The 16,468-nt window shown below is 40.5% G+C and overlaps 1 protein-coding gene across 1 annotated transcript in view; it reads right to left on the minus strand.

The window, feature by feature from the left end:
• LOC149141400 (putative ATP-dependent DNA helicase CHR12) overlaps window positions 1-14,922 on the minus strand; it is a 338,350-nt gene extending 323,428 nt beyond the window's left edge. Inside the window, exons 1-3 of the mRNA XM_089451231.1 lie at window positions 14,848-14,922; window positions 14,683-14,740; window positions 14,349-14,509 (exon numbers count right to left, since the gene is read on the minus strand). Of these exons, the coding sequence (XP_089307357.1) occupies window positions 14,349-14,509; window positions 14,683-14,740; window positions 14,848-14,922 (294 nt within the window). The remainder of the gene's footprint in view (window positions 1-14,348; window positions 14,510-14,682; window positions 14,741-14,847) is intronic.
• Between the last annotated feature and the right edge of the window lie 1,546 nt (window positions 14,923-16,468).

Genomic DNA, 16,468 nt, shown 5'->3' on the forward strand with positions numbered 1-16,468 from the left:
TATAGTTGGATCTTCTGCTAGCGAGTGTGCTTGATCTGCGTGTCCATGATCCGATCAGTTGTGGCTTGTTCCATGCAATCTGGATTTAACTCTGTAGGTGTGAGTTGTTCTGCAATGTCTGATGTGTCTAGCAATGGTGGGAAGTATGGTCGAAGGCGGTCCACATTGAACATTGGGTGTAGACCAAGGAATGGGGGAATGCTGAGCTCAAATTCATTGTCTCCCACAGCCTTGGTAATGGTGTAAGGACCATATCGGAGTGGTCTGAGTTTCCAATAAGCTCCAGTAAGGTGTTCCTTTTGCAAATGCAACCAGACTTTGTCGCCCACCTGAAACTTCTATGGCACCTGATGTTGATCACATCGTTGCTTGTGCTTTGGCATTTGATTTCTCCAGAATGTCGTGGACCTGCTGGCGGATATGTTGGATGTGCTCAATGAAGTTGTTTGCCTTATCGGTTTCGGACTGGACATGAGCCGAATCTGCCTGAGTAGTTGCAAATGGCATGGCCACATCAATGGGACATAGTGGTTGGAATCCCAAGCCTACCTGAAAAGGGTTGTGGCCAGTCGAGCTGTGGAGAGCCCGGTTATAGCTGTGTTGGACATAGGGGAGGCTCTCATCCCATGTGCGTGGATGCTTTGAGTTGTACATGCACAGAATGTGTACGATCATCCTGTTGACGACCTATGTCTGGTCATCAGTTTCGGGATGGAAAGTTGTGGACTTAGTGAGCTTGGTGTCCAGCATCGACCAAAGACTGGACCAAAATGTACTGAGGAACTTGTTGTCCCAATCTGAGATGATAGACTGTGGGATCCCAAAGTGTACCGACACTCGTTCAAAGAAGAGTTTAGCAGTGGCCTCCGTTGTGATATTCTTCTTGCAGGCAGCCATAATGGCCATCTTCGAGAATATGTCGACGACCACAAAAACACAATCATTGCCATGCTTAGTAGAAGGAAGGCCCGACATGTAATCCATGGAGATGGATTCCCAAGGTCGACTAGGGGTAGGTAGTGGAGTATAGAGGCCTTGCTTCTTGATGGTCGGTTTGGCAATGGCATAGGCAGTGCAGGATCTGATGTACTTCTCGACATCTTGTCGAAGATTCGACCAATAGAAATACTTCTGCAGTACTACCACCATTTTCTCGACCCCGAAATGCCCAGCGGCCCAACTGTAGTGTGCTTCCCAAATCATCTTAGCACACTCGCTTAAAGGAACACCAAGGTGTCCCAAGTGGCATAATAGGACATCCTAGAGGTGAAAATCTAGAACTTGTTGACCCTCCCAGAGTGTCTGGTATGTGTGGCTGAATTTTGGGTCGCTTTTGTAGAGAAGTTGCCAATCAGAAGTCTTGTGCCCACAAGACTTGAGCACAATGGTTAACGCCATAATCGATGGTCGGTTGAGGCAATCTGCAACATTATTAGTGCTGCCCTTCTTATACTTGATATTCAAATGGAACTGTTGCAAGTATGTGGACCACTTCTAATGGCGATCATTCTGCAACTTCCCTTGCGTCTGTATGAACTACAGGGGCCGGTGGTCTGTGTGGATGACCGTTTCCTTCCCCAAAATGTAATGCTTCCATTGTCGGCAGGCTTGCACAATGGAATACATCTCTTTGTCATAAGTGGGATACTTCCGGACTGTGTCTGAAAGTGTCTCACTGTGATATGCCATTGGATGCCCCTGTTGAGTAAGGACTGCCCCAATAGCATAGTCAGAGGCATTTGTCTCGATCTCAAATGGCTATTGCAAGTCTGGTAATGTGAGCATTGGTGCAGAGCAGAGGCGATGTTTCAACTCTGTGAATGCCTTCTGTTGAGATTCAGACCAAAAGAATTTTTCTTTCGCTCCTCCCTTGGTGACTTGACTCAAGGGCCAAGTGATATGAGAGAATCCCAACACGAACCTGCGGTAGAAATTGGCAAGACCTAGAAAGCTATGAAGCTCTGTCAAAGTGGTTGGAGCTTGCCAATGTCGAATGACTTGGATCTTAGCTGGATCCACATGCACCCCCCGTTCATCAATAATGTATCCCAGATACTGAACCTGGGTCATGCCAAAAGTGCATTTCTCCAAATTGACACATAGCTTGTGTTGTCGTAGTGTTTGGAGAACCTGTCGGATGTGGTGGAGGTGCTCTTCCCAACTCTGGCTAAAGATCAAGATGTCATCCAAGTATACCACTACAAATGAATTGGTGAATGGCCGCAAGATGTCATCCATTAGCCTCATGAAGGTTACAAGAGCATTCGTCAACCCGAAAGGCATAACCAACCATTCGAAAAGGCCCTCCTTGGCTTTGAAGGTAGTCTTCCACACATCAAAGGGTTCAATTGGTACCTGGTGATATCCCGATTTCAAGTCGATCTTGCTGAAATATTTTGCCCCCTTCAGTTGGTCCAGAAGGTCATCAATCCGTGGGATCGGGTACCTATTCCGGACAGTGATCTTATTCAGTGCATGATAGTCAATACAGAGTCTCCAAGTCCCATCCTTCTTTTGTACCAACACAATGGGGCTCCCACAAGGTGATGAAATCGGACGGATGTGACCTTTTTGTAGCAGCTCCTGAATTTGCCTCTTGATTTCGTCGTTCTCCAGAACAAAGCACCAATAGATTGGTCCTTTGGGCAACAACGCACCTGGGGTCAGATCGATGGAGTGCTTAACCTGACAGTGCATAGGCAACCCTGCGGGGGAGGTGAAGATGTCCTCATACTCCTCAACGACCTTGTCCATCTATTGTTATCGTGTTGAGGGGCCCTATCTGGAGGTCATGACCATTGTCTTCTTCTTTCCCTGAGGACGTATCATCAGGAAAACAAATTTCTCAGTTTTGGAAATGAGCTTACTACATTGTTTTGCAGTAACCAAAGAGATGGCGGTAGGTGATGCTACCTCTGATATCCTGTACAACTTATTTCCCAAAGTAACAATAACAGCACGAGGCCTTGACTCATACACAGCATGTCGCTTCCATAAGTATGGTTGGCCTAATAATACATCACAAACATCAAGGGGAGCAACGTCACATAATACCTCATCCGTGAAGGGCTTGATGTTGTATGGAAGGCGGCACTGCTGGCTCACGCGAAGATCCCGTCCTTGGTGAAGCCACCCGATGGTGTACGGTTGTGGATGTACTGTGGTCGGTAAGCCCAGCCGCTTCACAACCTCTGCCGAAATGAGGTTCTTTTGGCTCCCGCTGTCGACAATGAACTGTAGCAGGGAACCCTTTACCCACATCTGGGAGTGGAAGAGGCGCTCCTCCTCCTCTGGATCTTCGGGTTCCTCCTTTTGGATCTTCATGGTGGCAACGATGGCGTTGGGCTCCACATCAATAATCTGCTTCCCTTTGTCATTCCCCTTGTCGGGTTCTGACTCAGAGTCAAAACATGCATCTGATTTCAAAGCCTTTAGCTCGGTCAACAGTGACTGGTTGGCCCGACACTCACTTATGTTGTGAGTGGAGCTCTTATGGAACTCACACCACTTTGTCATGTCCTTCTTCGGCTTCACGGCGTTGTTCTTTGCTTGCGGCTTTGGCAGGTTGTCCTGGGCCGCCCCACCTTGGCTTTGTCCTTTGTTTTGCGGTTTGGGACACATTTCCCTTGCTTCAGATTCGCAGATCCAAAGTCTCGCTTCTTCTGTTTAAACTTTTGCTCGATCTTGACGGCATATCGATATGCCGTGTCGAGCGAGGAAATGTCCAGGAATTCCATCTTGTCCTGGATGTACCTGTGCAGGCAGCTGCGGTACTTGAGAACCAAATGCTTCTTAGAATCCTTGATACCCAACTTCATGCGAAGGGTATGAAAAACATCGGTAAACTCTGGCACATCTTGGTCCCTTCCCTGTCGCAGTGTTGTCCACTTAATGTATTTATCCTCATAGCTCCCGACAAGGTAGTACTGCTCCTTGATGGCATCCTGGAACAAGTCCCAAGTAGGTGCGGCTGAAAACAGTGAGTTCGTACTTTCATCCTTTTACTCACAGTAGGTTTCCCACCAGTGCTTGATGTGGGGAGCTACTTTGAGAAGTGCAAAAGTGATCTTTTCCCGACTAGAAAAATCATGAACGGAAAATTATCCTTCTAGCATATTTAACCATTTATCTACAACGTTTGCATCTATATGACCCTCAAATATGGGAATGTCAAAGTTAACTTATACCTTAAAGGGTGTGGTGCTTCCAAAGTAGCTGTTGAAAGTAGATGCGTCACCCTTGGGTAGCCGCTGAAGGATTTGGGAAAAGTTGTCCATCATCGCGTTCCTTTGTCGCTTGAGGGCTTCTTCGAGCAAGATTTTGATAGGATCTCCTGACCCCTCATCTTTATTTTCATCTGCCATGGGAGGCCATCGAGATTTGCGAGGTTGGTCTTGCAAAGGTTCGACCAATTCAAGCCCTAACTCCTTATATCCCAACCTCATTGGGGACATGCAAAGAAAAACCAAGAAAGAGCAGACCGCTCTAATGCCACTAATCCGGATTTAAACAGGAACGCAACAAATTACAGATATAACCATAAATACAAAGATGCAGTAGAAATAACACTTCATTTCATTAATATCAAACACTGAAATATGCTTACAAACAAAATGGAAATAAGACTAGCTCGGGCGATGGTAGCTTATCTCTGAGAAGAGATGTGGCGGCTACATGCCTCTAAACTGTGTTACAATGAGGCTCAAGGGCCTTTTTATTATTGAACAATAAGAGCAAACCCTAAACAACCAAAACCCTAACCCGAGGAGATGTAACACCAAGAGTTTATGGGCCCCGTTGGGGATGGTTGGACAGCGAACTTCCCGGGGTCACGACTTGGTCATATTATCTTTGTTTGACGCGCATGATACCTCGTTGGAAAGATCTCTCCAAGGACTACGACAGAAAAGATGATTTTAAACAGCAAATCGTTGGTACAAGATTGCCAAAAAAATGTCGTTTAGGGCCTCAAAATGGCTCTGGAAGTTTAGGACCCAAAAAACTGCTAAAAATAGTAAATTGTGCTACAATTAAGGAAATTGAAAAAACTAAAAGAAACAATGGTGGGGTTCCAAGTGGAATTGGCAAGTGGCCACCAATATCCACCTGGATCAAACCCCAATGTGGGGAAACCCTTGATCAATTCTTCTTATAATCTTCAAAGTTTAGGAGAGAGAGAGAGAGAGTACAAATATACAAAACCGATATTTTATGACAGCAACAACAACCCCTAACCAGCAAAGTCAAAGCTAGTCATATAGGTCAGATTTGACCTCCAATCATGCTTGGTCAAAGCTCAGTCAACTCGGCCTCCAACAGTAAAAAGTATCAGCCCAAAATAGTCCAAAAATCCCAATCAAACTTCGGTCAACAGCAGTCAAGCCTGCGGCCAGCCCTAGCACAGTCAACGCTGGTCAACGCAGGGTCAAAGAGGTTGTCCAAAACTACGCCCTGCCAAGGAGAGGCAGCCTAACCCAATCCACAACCAAGAAGAGTCAACGTTGGTCAAAATGTTGTCCAAATAGCCCTCCTACAGCTTCAGTCAAACTTGGTCAACGCTGCCCTAAATAGAAAACAGACTTCTTTCTTCACACGTGTGAGAGGTTCTGCTCCAGCTATGTGTACCCAAACAAGAGAGGAGAGAGAAGGATGTGAGGATGAGATGGTGAAATAATGCCATGAGGTCTCCTCCTTTTATATGCAACGTTGAGGTTAAGTTGGGGGTGAACACTGAAAATGATTGTTGTGCTTGCTGGCCGACCTTGACAAATTGTCAAGAATATAAAGAAATTCATATCTCCATATATACATGTCGAAATCGGATGATCATTAGATCAATCTTAAACCTCTCGGAGAGAGGAATCCAAGAAAAATATCAGCTGCCATAAATAAGGTGACCCATATGGAGTTTGGCCCTAGTTGCCAATTTTAACAAAAATCGAAGGGGCAAACTGTAAAAATAGAGTGAAAGGAAAACTTCTTTCATTGTTCTTGTAGGGTCAACTTCAATCGTTGTTTCCAACATTGAACCACATATTAGGCTACAACTATATAAATTTTGACAGAAGATATGAACCTCTCTTTGTTAGACTTTATGGTGTGGGATTAGCACAGTCATTCCCTATTATAGTGATAGGTAAGTATTGTAGTTCTCCATTAACCTTGGAAGTTAACCATAAATGAGGAACTCTTTGAGAGCTTGCCCTTGCTGGATTAAATTTGGAGACCCATCTTTAATATTGATATCCACATTCATGGAAGAAGAGACATCACTCTTACATCTACTGTTGGGTCCCTATAATACTAGTGATTACCCCATTACTATTGTAGTTATACCCCCTATTTATATTGTTGTGCCCCTATTACCCCCATATTGTTATTTCTGTGCCCCATAGAATCCCTCTATTGTTATTTTTGTGGCTTTATATTATTATTGTTAGGTCGGCTGGATTATATTATGACTCCTTAGACTCCTATATATAGAAAGGAGGTTTTGTCATTTGTATCATCGAAGAATTGTTCATTTATGTAATGTAAAGGAGGTTGCCCCCTCGAAGAGGCTGAATTCTAAGGCGTGGATCTCTCTTTTCTATCTTTTTGTGAGCTGGTTTCATAACATTTGGTATCAGAGCTTTGGATTCTAGGGTTTCGCTGCTCCAAACAGGTCATCGTGGCATTTTCGCTATAACGTTTTTTCTGTGACGTTTCAGAAGTCACAAAAAAAACCCATTTGAGAAGAATTGGCGCTGAACCTTGGGTCTGAATTTCAGAGCTTTTTGCGCGAGATTTTTGGAGATATGATCTGAGGAAGTTGGCATTTTTGCAGACTCCTGAATTACATTCAAAACAGGTGACCTGGGGAAAATCGTCATAACTCTCTCTCTGAGGATCGGATTGAAATTTCGTAAAAAGGTACAGAAAGAGGACGGACTGTAGTTTCTTGTTTGTGGGTTTCAGAGTCAAAGGTTGAAACAGTGACTCGTGGCACGTCGTACAAGTTCGCTCTACTGAACCAGTCTAAAAGCAAGTCACTGTGGGAGATTTCACATAACTCTTCCTTGGAGAATCCAATTGGGCTCAGACTTGTGGCATTGGAAAGAGGATGCAGAAGGCTACTACAGGTTGCAATTTCAGAATTGGATGATCTGAAATTACAGAGATACATCAGATTCAATATCAGGCTTCTATAAAGTGAAAAAAGGTGTGTAGTTTTTTTTAAATTTTTGTGTAAGCTTGGTTTAACGGAATTCAAAGGGCATAGTAAAGCATTATTATCGGTAACTGATGCCCCGAGGAAAGAAAATGCAAACACCTAGTAAGGAACCTGAAAGCTCTAGCATGACTCATGAAGAAGAGGAAGAAATGCTACATGATATATCAAAATTACAAGAACAAGTGCAACAAATGTCACGCTCACAAAAGCTAACAGAAGCTAAGATAAGTGGCGTGGAATCTAAGATAAATGGCGTGGAATCTAAGGTAAATGGCGTGGAATCTAAGATAAAGGGCATGGAAGCTAAGATGGATGGCATGGAAGCTAAGGTGAATGGCATGGACGCTAAAATTGATGGCATGGATGATAAGATGGATGAATTGAAGAAGTTGCTACAAGAAAGGGTCACTAATGGTGAAAAGGTAGTAAAGGAAACTCATGATGAGAACAAAAGAAATGTTAATCATGATTCCATAGACTCTAATGTTGGATCGAAGACTCACCATGTTCCAAAAATCGATATGAGGAAGTTTGATGGCAAGGATCCCGCCACATGGATATTACAGATGGAGCAATTCTTCGATCTCAATAATGTGCAAAACACACAAAAGGTACGTATGGCAACTTTATATTTGGAACCAAATCAGTTTGTATGGTATCAATGGCTTTGTTCTCGTAAACAATTTATCACTTGGGCAATTTTTACGGAAGAATTGATAGCACATTATGAGGATACAAAAAGCAACACTTTTTTTAGCCAATTGATAAGTCTCAAACAAAAGGGTTCAATAATGGAGCACATTGAGGAGTTCCAAAAATTGAACATAAGGGTAAAAGATATTCCAGAGGAGCATAGGATTGATGTGTTCATAGGGTCTTTAAAGGATAATATCCAACATGATGTGCGCCTTTGGGAACCTGATTCATTAGAGAAGGCATTCAGGTTAGCAAGAAAAATGGAAAGCAAAATTATGGCAACTAGGAAGCATACCATTCACAACTATAAAGACGGAAGTGTTGTTGCCCATAGTCTTCCACAACCTACAAGGTTGACACCACAACAATTGGAAGAAAAAAGAGCAAAAGGGCTTTGTTACAATTGTGATAGCAAATACACAAAAGGTCATAAGTGTGCTGAGAAGAAATTATTCTACATAGATTGTGAAGAGGAAGAAGAAAAGGAGCAAGAAAGGTCAAAAGAAGAGGATATATTCCAGGAACAAAGCCTAGATGAAGAACAAATAAATCCGACCATATCTTGTAATGCATTGGCGGGAATTACCACTCCTCAAACCATCAAGATAGAAGGACAAATCAAGAAGAAAAAGGTAATAGTGTTGATTGATTCAGGAAGCACCCACAATTTTATTCATTGTAGGGTAGCAAAAGAATTGAATTGCTTCCTATATCCAGCACCAGAGTGTCAAGTGATGATTGCAAATGGAGGAACAATAAATTGTTCTGGAAAGTGCCATAATATCAAGCTATCCATGGGAGAATATGTATTGACTAGCCCAATGCTTTCCATTCCAATGGGAGGTGCTGATGTTGTACTAGGAGTCCAATGGCTACAATCCTTGGGTACAATAGCTTTTAATTTTCAAGAACTTTTCATGAAATTTTCTGTGGAAGGAAAGGAAGTTGAATTAAGGGGTATTGCAGGGAAACCAGGAAAGATAATCAGCTCTAATGGCATGACAAAGCTTCTAAAAAAGGAGCAAAGAGGTGTAATTGCACAATTATGTTCGCTAGATGTTTCCACATTGGAATCATCTATTTCTCCAGATCTCCAAAAAGTCCTGGACAATCATTCCAAGGTATTTGAGACTCCCAAAGGTCTCCCACCTATGCGTGATCATGATCATGCTATTCATCTGATTCCAGGAAGTGTTCCTCCAAACATCAGGCCGTACAGATATCCATATGTCCAAAAAAGTGAAATTGAACGTATGGTTGCAGAAATGCTAGAGGCTGGTATAATTCAACCGAGTCAAAGTTCTTTCTCAGCTCCAGTAGTATTGGTGCACAAGAAGGATGGATCATGGCGCATGTGTCCAGATTATAGGGAGCTCAACAAGCTCACTATTAAAGATAAGTTCCCCATTCCTGTTATTGATGAATTACTGGATGAATTGCATGGATCAATTTACTTCACCAAGTTGGATCTTCGTTCGGGATATCATCAAATCAGAATGAAGATTGAAGACATTCCGAAAACAGCATTTAGAACTCATGAGGGTCATTATGAATTTTTGGTCATGCCTTTTGGCCTTACCAATGCACCTTCAACATTTCAAGGTTTGATGAATTCAATTTTCAAACCATTCCTTAGAAAATTTGTGTTAGTATTTTTTGATGATATACTAATCTACAGCAAGTCTTGGAAGGATCATGTTGAACATGTTGACAGGGTGCTACAACTATTGGAGGAGAAACAATTATATGCAAAAAGATCCAAATGTTTCTTTGGAGTCCAGGAGGTGGAATATTTGGGTCATATTGTATCTCATGAAGGAGTTAAGGTAGACCCTAGCAAAATTAAAGCCATTAAGGAATGGAAAATCCCCACATCCATAAAGCATCTGCGAGGATTTCTTGGGTTGACAGGGTATTATCGCAAGTTTGTTAAGAATTATGGGAGAATAGCAGCACCTCTAACAACATTATTGAAGAAAGATTCATTTTCATGGACTTCGGAAGCAACAAAGGCCTTTGAACATCTTAAAGAGGCAATGTGCCAAGCACCGGTCTTAGCTACACCGGACTTCACAAAAACCTTTATTGTGGAATGTGATGCTTCAGGAAATGGAATTGGTGCTGTTCTAATGCAAGATGAAAGACCCATTGCTTTTGAAAGTCGTCCAATCAAGGGAAAGTTTTTAAAAAAAGCTATTTATGAGAAGGAAATGTTGGCAATACTCCATGCACTTAAGAAATGGCGACCCTACCTAATGGGAAGACACTTCAAGGTAAAAACGGATCATGATAGCCTTAAATACTTTTTAGAACAAAGATTATCCTCTGAAGAGCAACAAAAGTGGGTCACAAAGATGTTGGGTTATGACTTTGAAATCATCTACAAAAAAGGGAAGCAAAATGTGGTGGCAGATGCACTCTCAAGAAAGGATGAGGATGTGGAAGCATTGTTGTGTGCCATTTCTATTATCCAACCAGATTGGATAAACGAAGCAAGGGAGGAATGGAAGAATGACGAAGAAGTGTGGGCACTTATTCAAAAGCTACAACAAGATTCCAGTACTTCTGATACATTTAGCTGGCAAAATGATTCGTTATGGTACAAAGATCGCTTATACCTCTGTAAGAATTCCCAGCTAAAACAAAAGATTCTTATGGAATTGCACACTTCTCCCTTAGGAGGGCACTCAGGATTTTTAAAAACTTACCACAGGGTTAAGAAGGAATTTTTTTGGGATGGCCTTAAATCAGATATTCAAAAGTTTGTGGCGGAATGTTTGGTTTGCCAGCAAAATAAAGTTGAAACAATTAAGACACCAGGTCTATTACAACCTTTATCCATTCCAAGCCAACGTTGGGAGGAGGTTTCAATGGATTTTATCACAGGTTTACCCAAGTCTGAGGGAAAGAGTGTCATCATGGTGGTAGTTGACAGACTTACCAAGTATGCACACTTTTGTGCATTATCACATCCATTTAAAGCCAGTACAGTTTCTACTGCATTTATGGAAACAGTTCAAAAGCTACATGGAAACCCAAAGATTATTGTAAGTGACAGAGATCCCATTTTCACTGGAAATTTTTGGACAGAATTATTTTCTTGTCTTGGTACTCAGTTAGCTCATAGCTCATCTTATCATCCTCAATCTGATGGGCAAACTGAGATAGTAAACAAATGTTTGGAAGGATATCTTCGTTGCTTTGTATCTGATAAACAGACACAATGGGTCAAATGGTTGCCTCTGGCTGAATGGTGGTATAACACTTCCTTCCATACAGCAACAAAAATGACCCCATTTATGGCACTTTATGGGTATCAACCACCATCCATCACATCATATTTAAGAGAAAATTCTAAGGTTCAGGCAGTGGAACATCACATCGAACATCAACAACAAGTCCTCCAACTCTTAAAGGATAACCTCGTGTTGGCACAAAATAGAATGAAACAACAGGCAGATCAACATCGCAGTGAAAGAAGTTTTGATGTAGGTGATTGGGTATTCCTACGGCTACAACCATATAAGCAAATGTCCCTAAAGCAAGCTAAGAAGGATAATAAATTATCACCAAAGTATTATGGTCCGTACAAGGTGTTGGAAAAGATTGGTACTATGGCATACAAATTGGAGCTTCCTGCAGCTTCTCGATTGCACCCAGTTTTCCATGTTTCATGTTTAAAGAAGGTTATAGGTGACAAGCTCCCAATTCAAACAATATTGCCAGAACTTGATGAGGAAGGAAAAATTATATTGGAACCGGAAGCAATCACAGAAACAAGAACTCGACAGCTACGAAATCGATCAATTTCAGAGTATCTTATCAAGTGGAAGAACTTATCCGCTGAAGATTCCACATGGGAGGATGAGAATTTTATGCAGAAGTATCCAGAACTGCTCAAGCGTTGAGGACAACACTTTTTTGAAGGAGAGGGGCATGTTGGGTCCCTATAATACTAGTGATTACCCCATTACTATTGTAGTTATACCCCCTATTTATATTGTTGTGCCCCTATTACCCCCATATTGTTATTTCTGTGCCCCATAGAATCCCTCTATTGTTATTTTTGTGGCTTTATATTATTATTGTTAGGTCGGCTGGATTATATTGTGACTCCTTAGACTCCTATATATAGAAAGGAGGTTTTGTCATTTGTATCATCGAAGAATTGTTCATTTATGTAATGTAAAGGAGGTTGCCCCCTCGAAGAGGCTGAATTCTAAGGCGTGGATCTCTCTTTTCTATCTTTTTGTGAGCTGGTTTCATAACATCTACATTCATTGCTTCTAGTTTAAGAAAATCGAAGCAGCAAACTGTAAAATTAGAGTGAAAGGAAAACTTCTTTCATTTTTCTTGTAGGGTCAACTTCAACCGTTGTTTCCAACATTGACCCATGTATTATGCTACATCTATATAAATTTTGACAGAAGATATGAACCTCTCTTTGTTAGACTTTATGGTGTGGATTAGCAAAGTCAATCCCTACTATAGTGATAGATATCAAGTATTGTAGTTCTCCATTAACCTTGGAAGTTAACCATAAATGGGGAACTCTTTCAGAGCTTGCCCCTGCTGGATTAAATTTGGAGACCCATCTTTAATAATGATATCCACATTCATGGAAGAAGAAACATCACCCTTACATCTACATTCATTGCTTCTTCTTTAAGAAAATAGAAGGGGCAAACTGTAAAAATAGAGTGAAAGGAAAACTTCTTTCATTGTTCTTGTAGGGATATTCTAGCCACAAAGAATTAACCCACATAAAAATCCCTTATAAAATCTTCCTTTGAGACCACTTTCCTAAGTTGATCAAGCTATATTTGACAACACTTTATTCAGTGGCAAAACTTTGCAACTTTCAAGGGCAGAACCGCAGACAGTACCAAAAATTCAAACCACCTTATGAGGAAAAAATACATTTATCTCTTGCATACCCCTTCTCACTTCAAGCCTAATTAAGATGAGAAAAATAAAATAAAATAAAAATAACCAGAGTCTAAATGATGCCAATAAAAGAGGGTCTATTTCAAGCATAGCAAATAAAATAAAAATAACCAGAGTCTAAATGATGCCACTAAAAGAGGGTCTATTTCAAGCATAGCATGCCATTCAGTGGAACAATACTTTCAGCATTGGAACAAAAACCCCCCTTCTTCCATCGCTAGGTTAACTTCGACGTGAAAAGTAGACCCCAAACATGAGAAATTGGGAATTCAATCTGTCCTGACAATTTGTATGCATCATGTAGTCTATCAGACCCCTGGGAAATTCACTTTCATGACAATAATTTAAATTTTAACCAAATAGACAAGCCCAACAAACAATCACTAATTCTTTCATTTTTCAGCAGGCAGTTCGGAGTGAAAGTGGCATGTTTCCCAATTTGAGAATTTATTGCAAATAAGTTGATGCAACTCATGGAAGCTGAGATGCTGTGACTGGGGGTACATATGCCACCAAATTTGCCAAGGACTTGCACCTAGCCCCAAAGACATGGAACTGCACACTGCATGCTCATGCAGATGAGGTGGCCAATAAGGGTAAACACGTCTCTAATGGGAGGAATAAAAACACCTGCTTTAACAACCAACCAAACCCCCTATTGACAACTATATCATATTTAGATAATGTGCCCCTGCATATGCATATGCCTACTCAAGAAACCTACTCCTGTAGATTTGTTACATAATTCACATGTATGCCAAACAGCTCCGACTGGCTATCGACTTCAGAAAACATGACCGCAGAAAGAGGACATCTACAGAAAGAATTATATCATATTTTGACAACGTGCCCCTGCAGATGCATATGCTTACTCAAAAAACCTACTCTTGTATATTTGTTACATAATTCACATGTATGCCAAACAGCTCCGACTGGCTGATGACTTTAGAAAACATGACCACAGAGAGAGGACATATACAGAGAGAATTATATCATGTTTTGACAACGTGCCCCTCCATATGCATATGCCTACTCAAGAAACCTACTCCTGAAGATTTGTTGCATAATTCAGATGTATGCCAAACGGCTCCGAGTTGCTGCTGACTTCAGAAAACATGGCCGCAGAGAGAAGATATTTACAGAGAGATACAGAACGGATGGAGATCATCTAGCATAGCTTTAAATATACAGTAATTCGGTTACTCCGGTTTCAGCAGTTAATTCTGTAAGCGCTCATATCGTTACAAAAACCCTTGCTTGTTTTAGTTTCTTGCATTTCTTACAAACTCGGCCTTAACTTTGGGTAAGGACTATTGACTAGCAGACTGTGCTCGCCAATAGGACGACAAGAGTTTAAGTACACAGGGCAGTAACACTGATGCCTCCATGGATTTGAAAAAGGCCGTTTGGGGCTAATTAAAAAATTTGCAGTGGCACTGAAATGCATTCAATACCCAGTGAAGAATTGACGCAGAGGAATCAAAATTTTTACCTGGTTTTCGAGATGGGTACCATTTTCTTCCAATTTGCAATGATGTGGATCCTCGGCAAGCGGTCCGGCAGGAGGAGCATGATAGAAAGCGGTGACATCGTCAAGCAACTGCTGGGAAGGGGAAGGTTTCGCGAAATGAGACTGACGGCGGAGACAAGAGCCTTAATCGTTTGAATCTGTTCGCCGGAAAATTCCCCTCTTCCTCCTCCTCCTCGTTATTATTATTGTCGACGTTGTCGTGGTTAATATAGTGCGAGGAGGAGTCCATCATGTTGTGATGATGTTGTGCAAACTGCGCCATGCCCTCTCCTTCTCCTTCACTGCGGGTAGCTACCATTTCCATTAGCCCGCCCGCCCTCCGTCAAAACTTCACTTCTCCAAACAAAATTAATCTAAATCAATTACAAACAATACAATAATCAGCAACTACATGAGTAACTTCCGAGATCGAGATCGAGTAACCATCAAATATCTATCTCCCTATCTCGTTATATCAAACCCCACATTCCAAAAGAGGGCAGAAACCCAAATTTTGGAAATTTGAGGCGAGAGACGGAACTTTGTTAGTCTCCATCACCTATCCATGCCATCACACTCCCACCATTACCTAAGTATACCATTAGGCGGTAAATAAGACAGTTTTCTTATAAACATTTTAGGTTGTAATTTAATGTTACCTATAAATAAGTGTGTTGCCGTAAACTTTTTATGTTCTAATTTAACATTATTTATGTATGGTTTAAACATATAAACCTTTAATAATAGATATTGAATAGAGTTGAGTTTCAGTTTGGACCAGTCTCATTGCTCAATGAAAAAATGATTTATTCATATATCGATGTTGTTATTATTATGGTGTGAAGTTTTATTAAGTGTAAATGTTTTGTGGGAGAATAGTGGGAGAATATTTATCTTTTATAAGTAGTTTTTGTTTTCAATTTAATCTATAATTTTTGAACCAGTGATTTAATAGAAACTAAATTCCACACAAACCAATTCATCTACACTTCATAGATATAAATCTTATTTATTATATTCAAGTCTAAAAAATAATAAATATCAATATCTCAATACCTTTAAATTTTTGCAAATTTTGTGTTTTGTTAATTAATATACTAAAGATGCTTGGGAAGAACGGGTGTGTACATTTTGCACGTCTGGCGTTGTGGAATTGGAAAAACATTTCATTTTGGAATGTGATGCATTCAAAGAAAGTTACGAGAACATGTTACCATCATTTTCTTGGCATTGTCTTTTTAGGGAGGGGATTGTTGGAAGATTGGCGCTGTGGAATCGGAAAAACATTTCATTTTGGAATGTGATGCATTCAAAGACATCAAGAAAGTTACGAGAACATGTTACCATCATTTTCTTGGCATTGTCTTTTCAGGAGGGGATTGTTGGAAGATTGGATTAGCTCATCATCAATTTGAATCGGAAAAGGATTGAATTGCAAAAAGCAAAAAACAAGGAACTAATAGTCTTGGCATTGTCTTTTTAGGGAGGGAATTGTTGGAAGGTTGGATCAGCTCATCATCAATTTGAATCGGAAAATGATTGAATTGCAAAAAGCAAAAAACAAGAAACTAATAATCTCGTAAACTATTTTTAGTCTCGTGAACCTTAAAATATCATTTCATTATATATCAAAATTCTATTTAAATTATAATTCATTTAAAATCAATTACATAATTTCTTATTTATTATATTCAAGTCTAAAAAATAATAAATATCAATATCCCAATATCTTTAAATTTTTGCAAATTTTGTGTTTTGTTAATTAATATGCTAAAGAAGCTTGGGAAGAACGGGTGTGTACATTTTGCAAGTCTGGAGCTGTGGAATCAGAAAAGCATTTCATTTTGGAATGTGATGCATTCAAATACGTCAAGAAAGTTATGAGAACATGTTATCATCAATTTCTTGGCATTGTCTTTTTAGCGAGGGGATTGTTGGAAAGTTGGATCAGCTCATCATCAATTGGCATTGTCTTTTTAGCGAGGGGATTGTTGGAAAGTTGGATCAGCTCATCATCAATTTGAATCGAAAAAAGATTGAATTGCAAAAAGCAAAAAACAAAGAACTAATAGTCTCATAAACTATTTTTAGTCTGATAAACC

This window comes from Pinus tabuliformis, chromosome X (genome assembly GCF_031772625.1).
Source record: "Pinus tabuliformis cultivar Carrire ecotype Pingquan chromosome X, CPIR1, whole genome shotgun sequence".
Classification (NCBI taxonomy): domain Eukaryota; kingdom Viridiplantae; phylum Streptophyta; class Pinopsida; order Pinales; family Pinaceae; genus Pinus; species Pinus tabuliformis.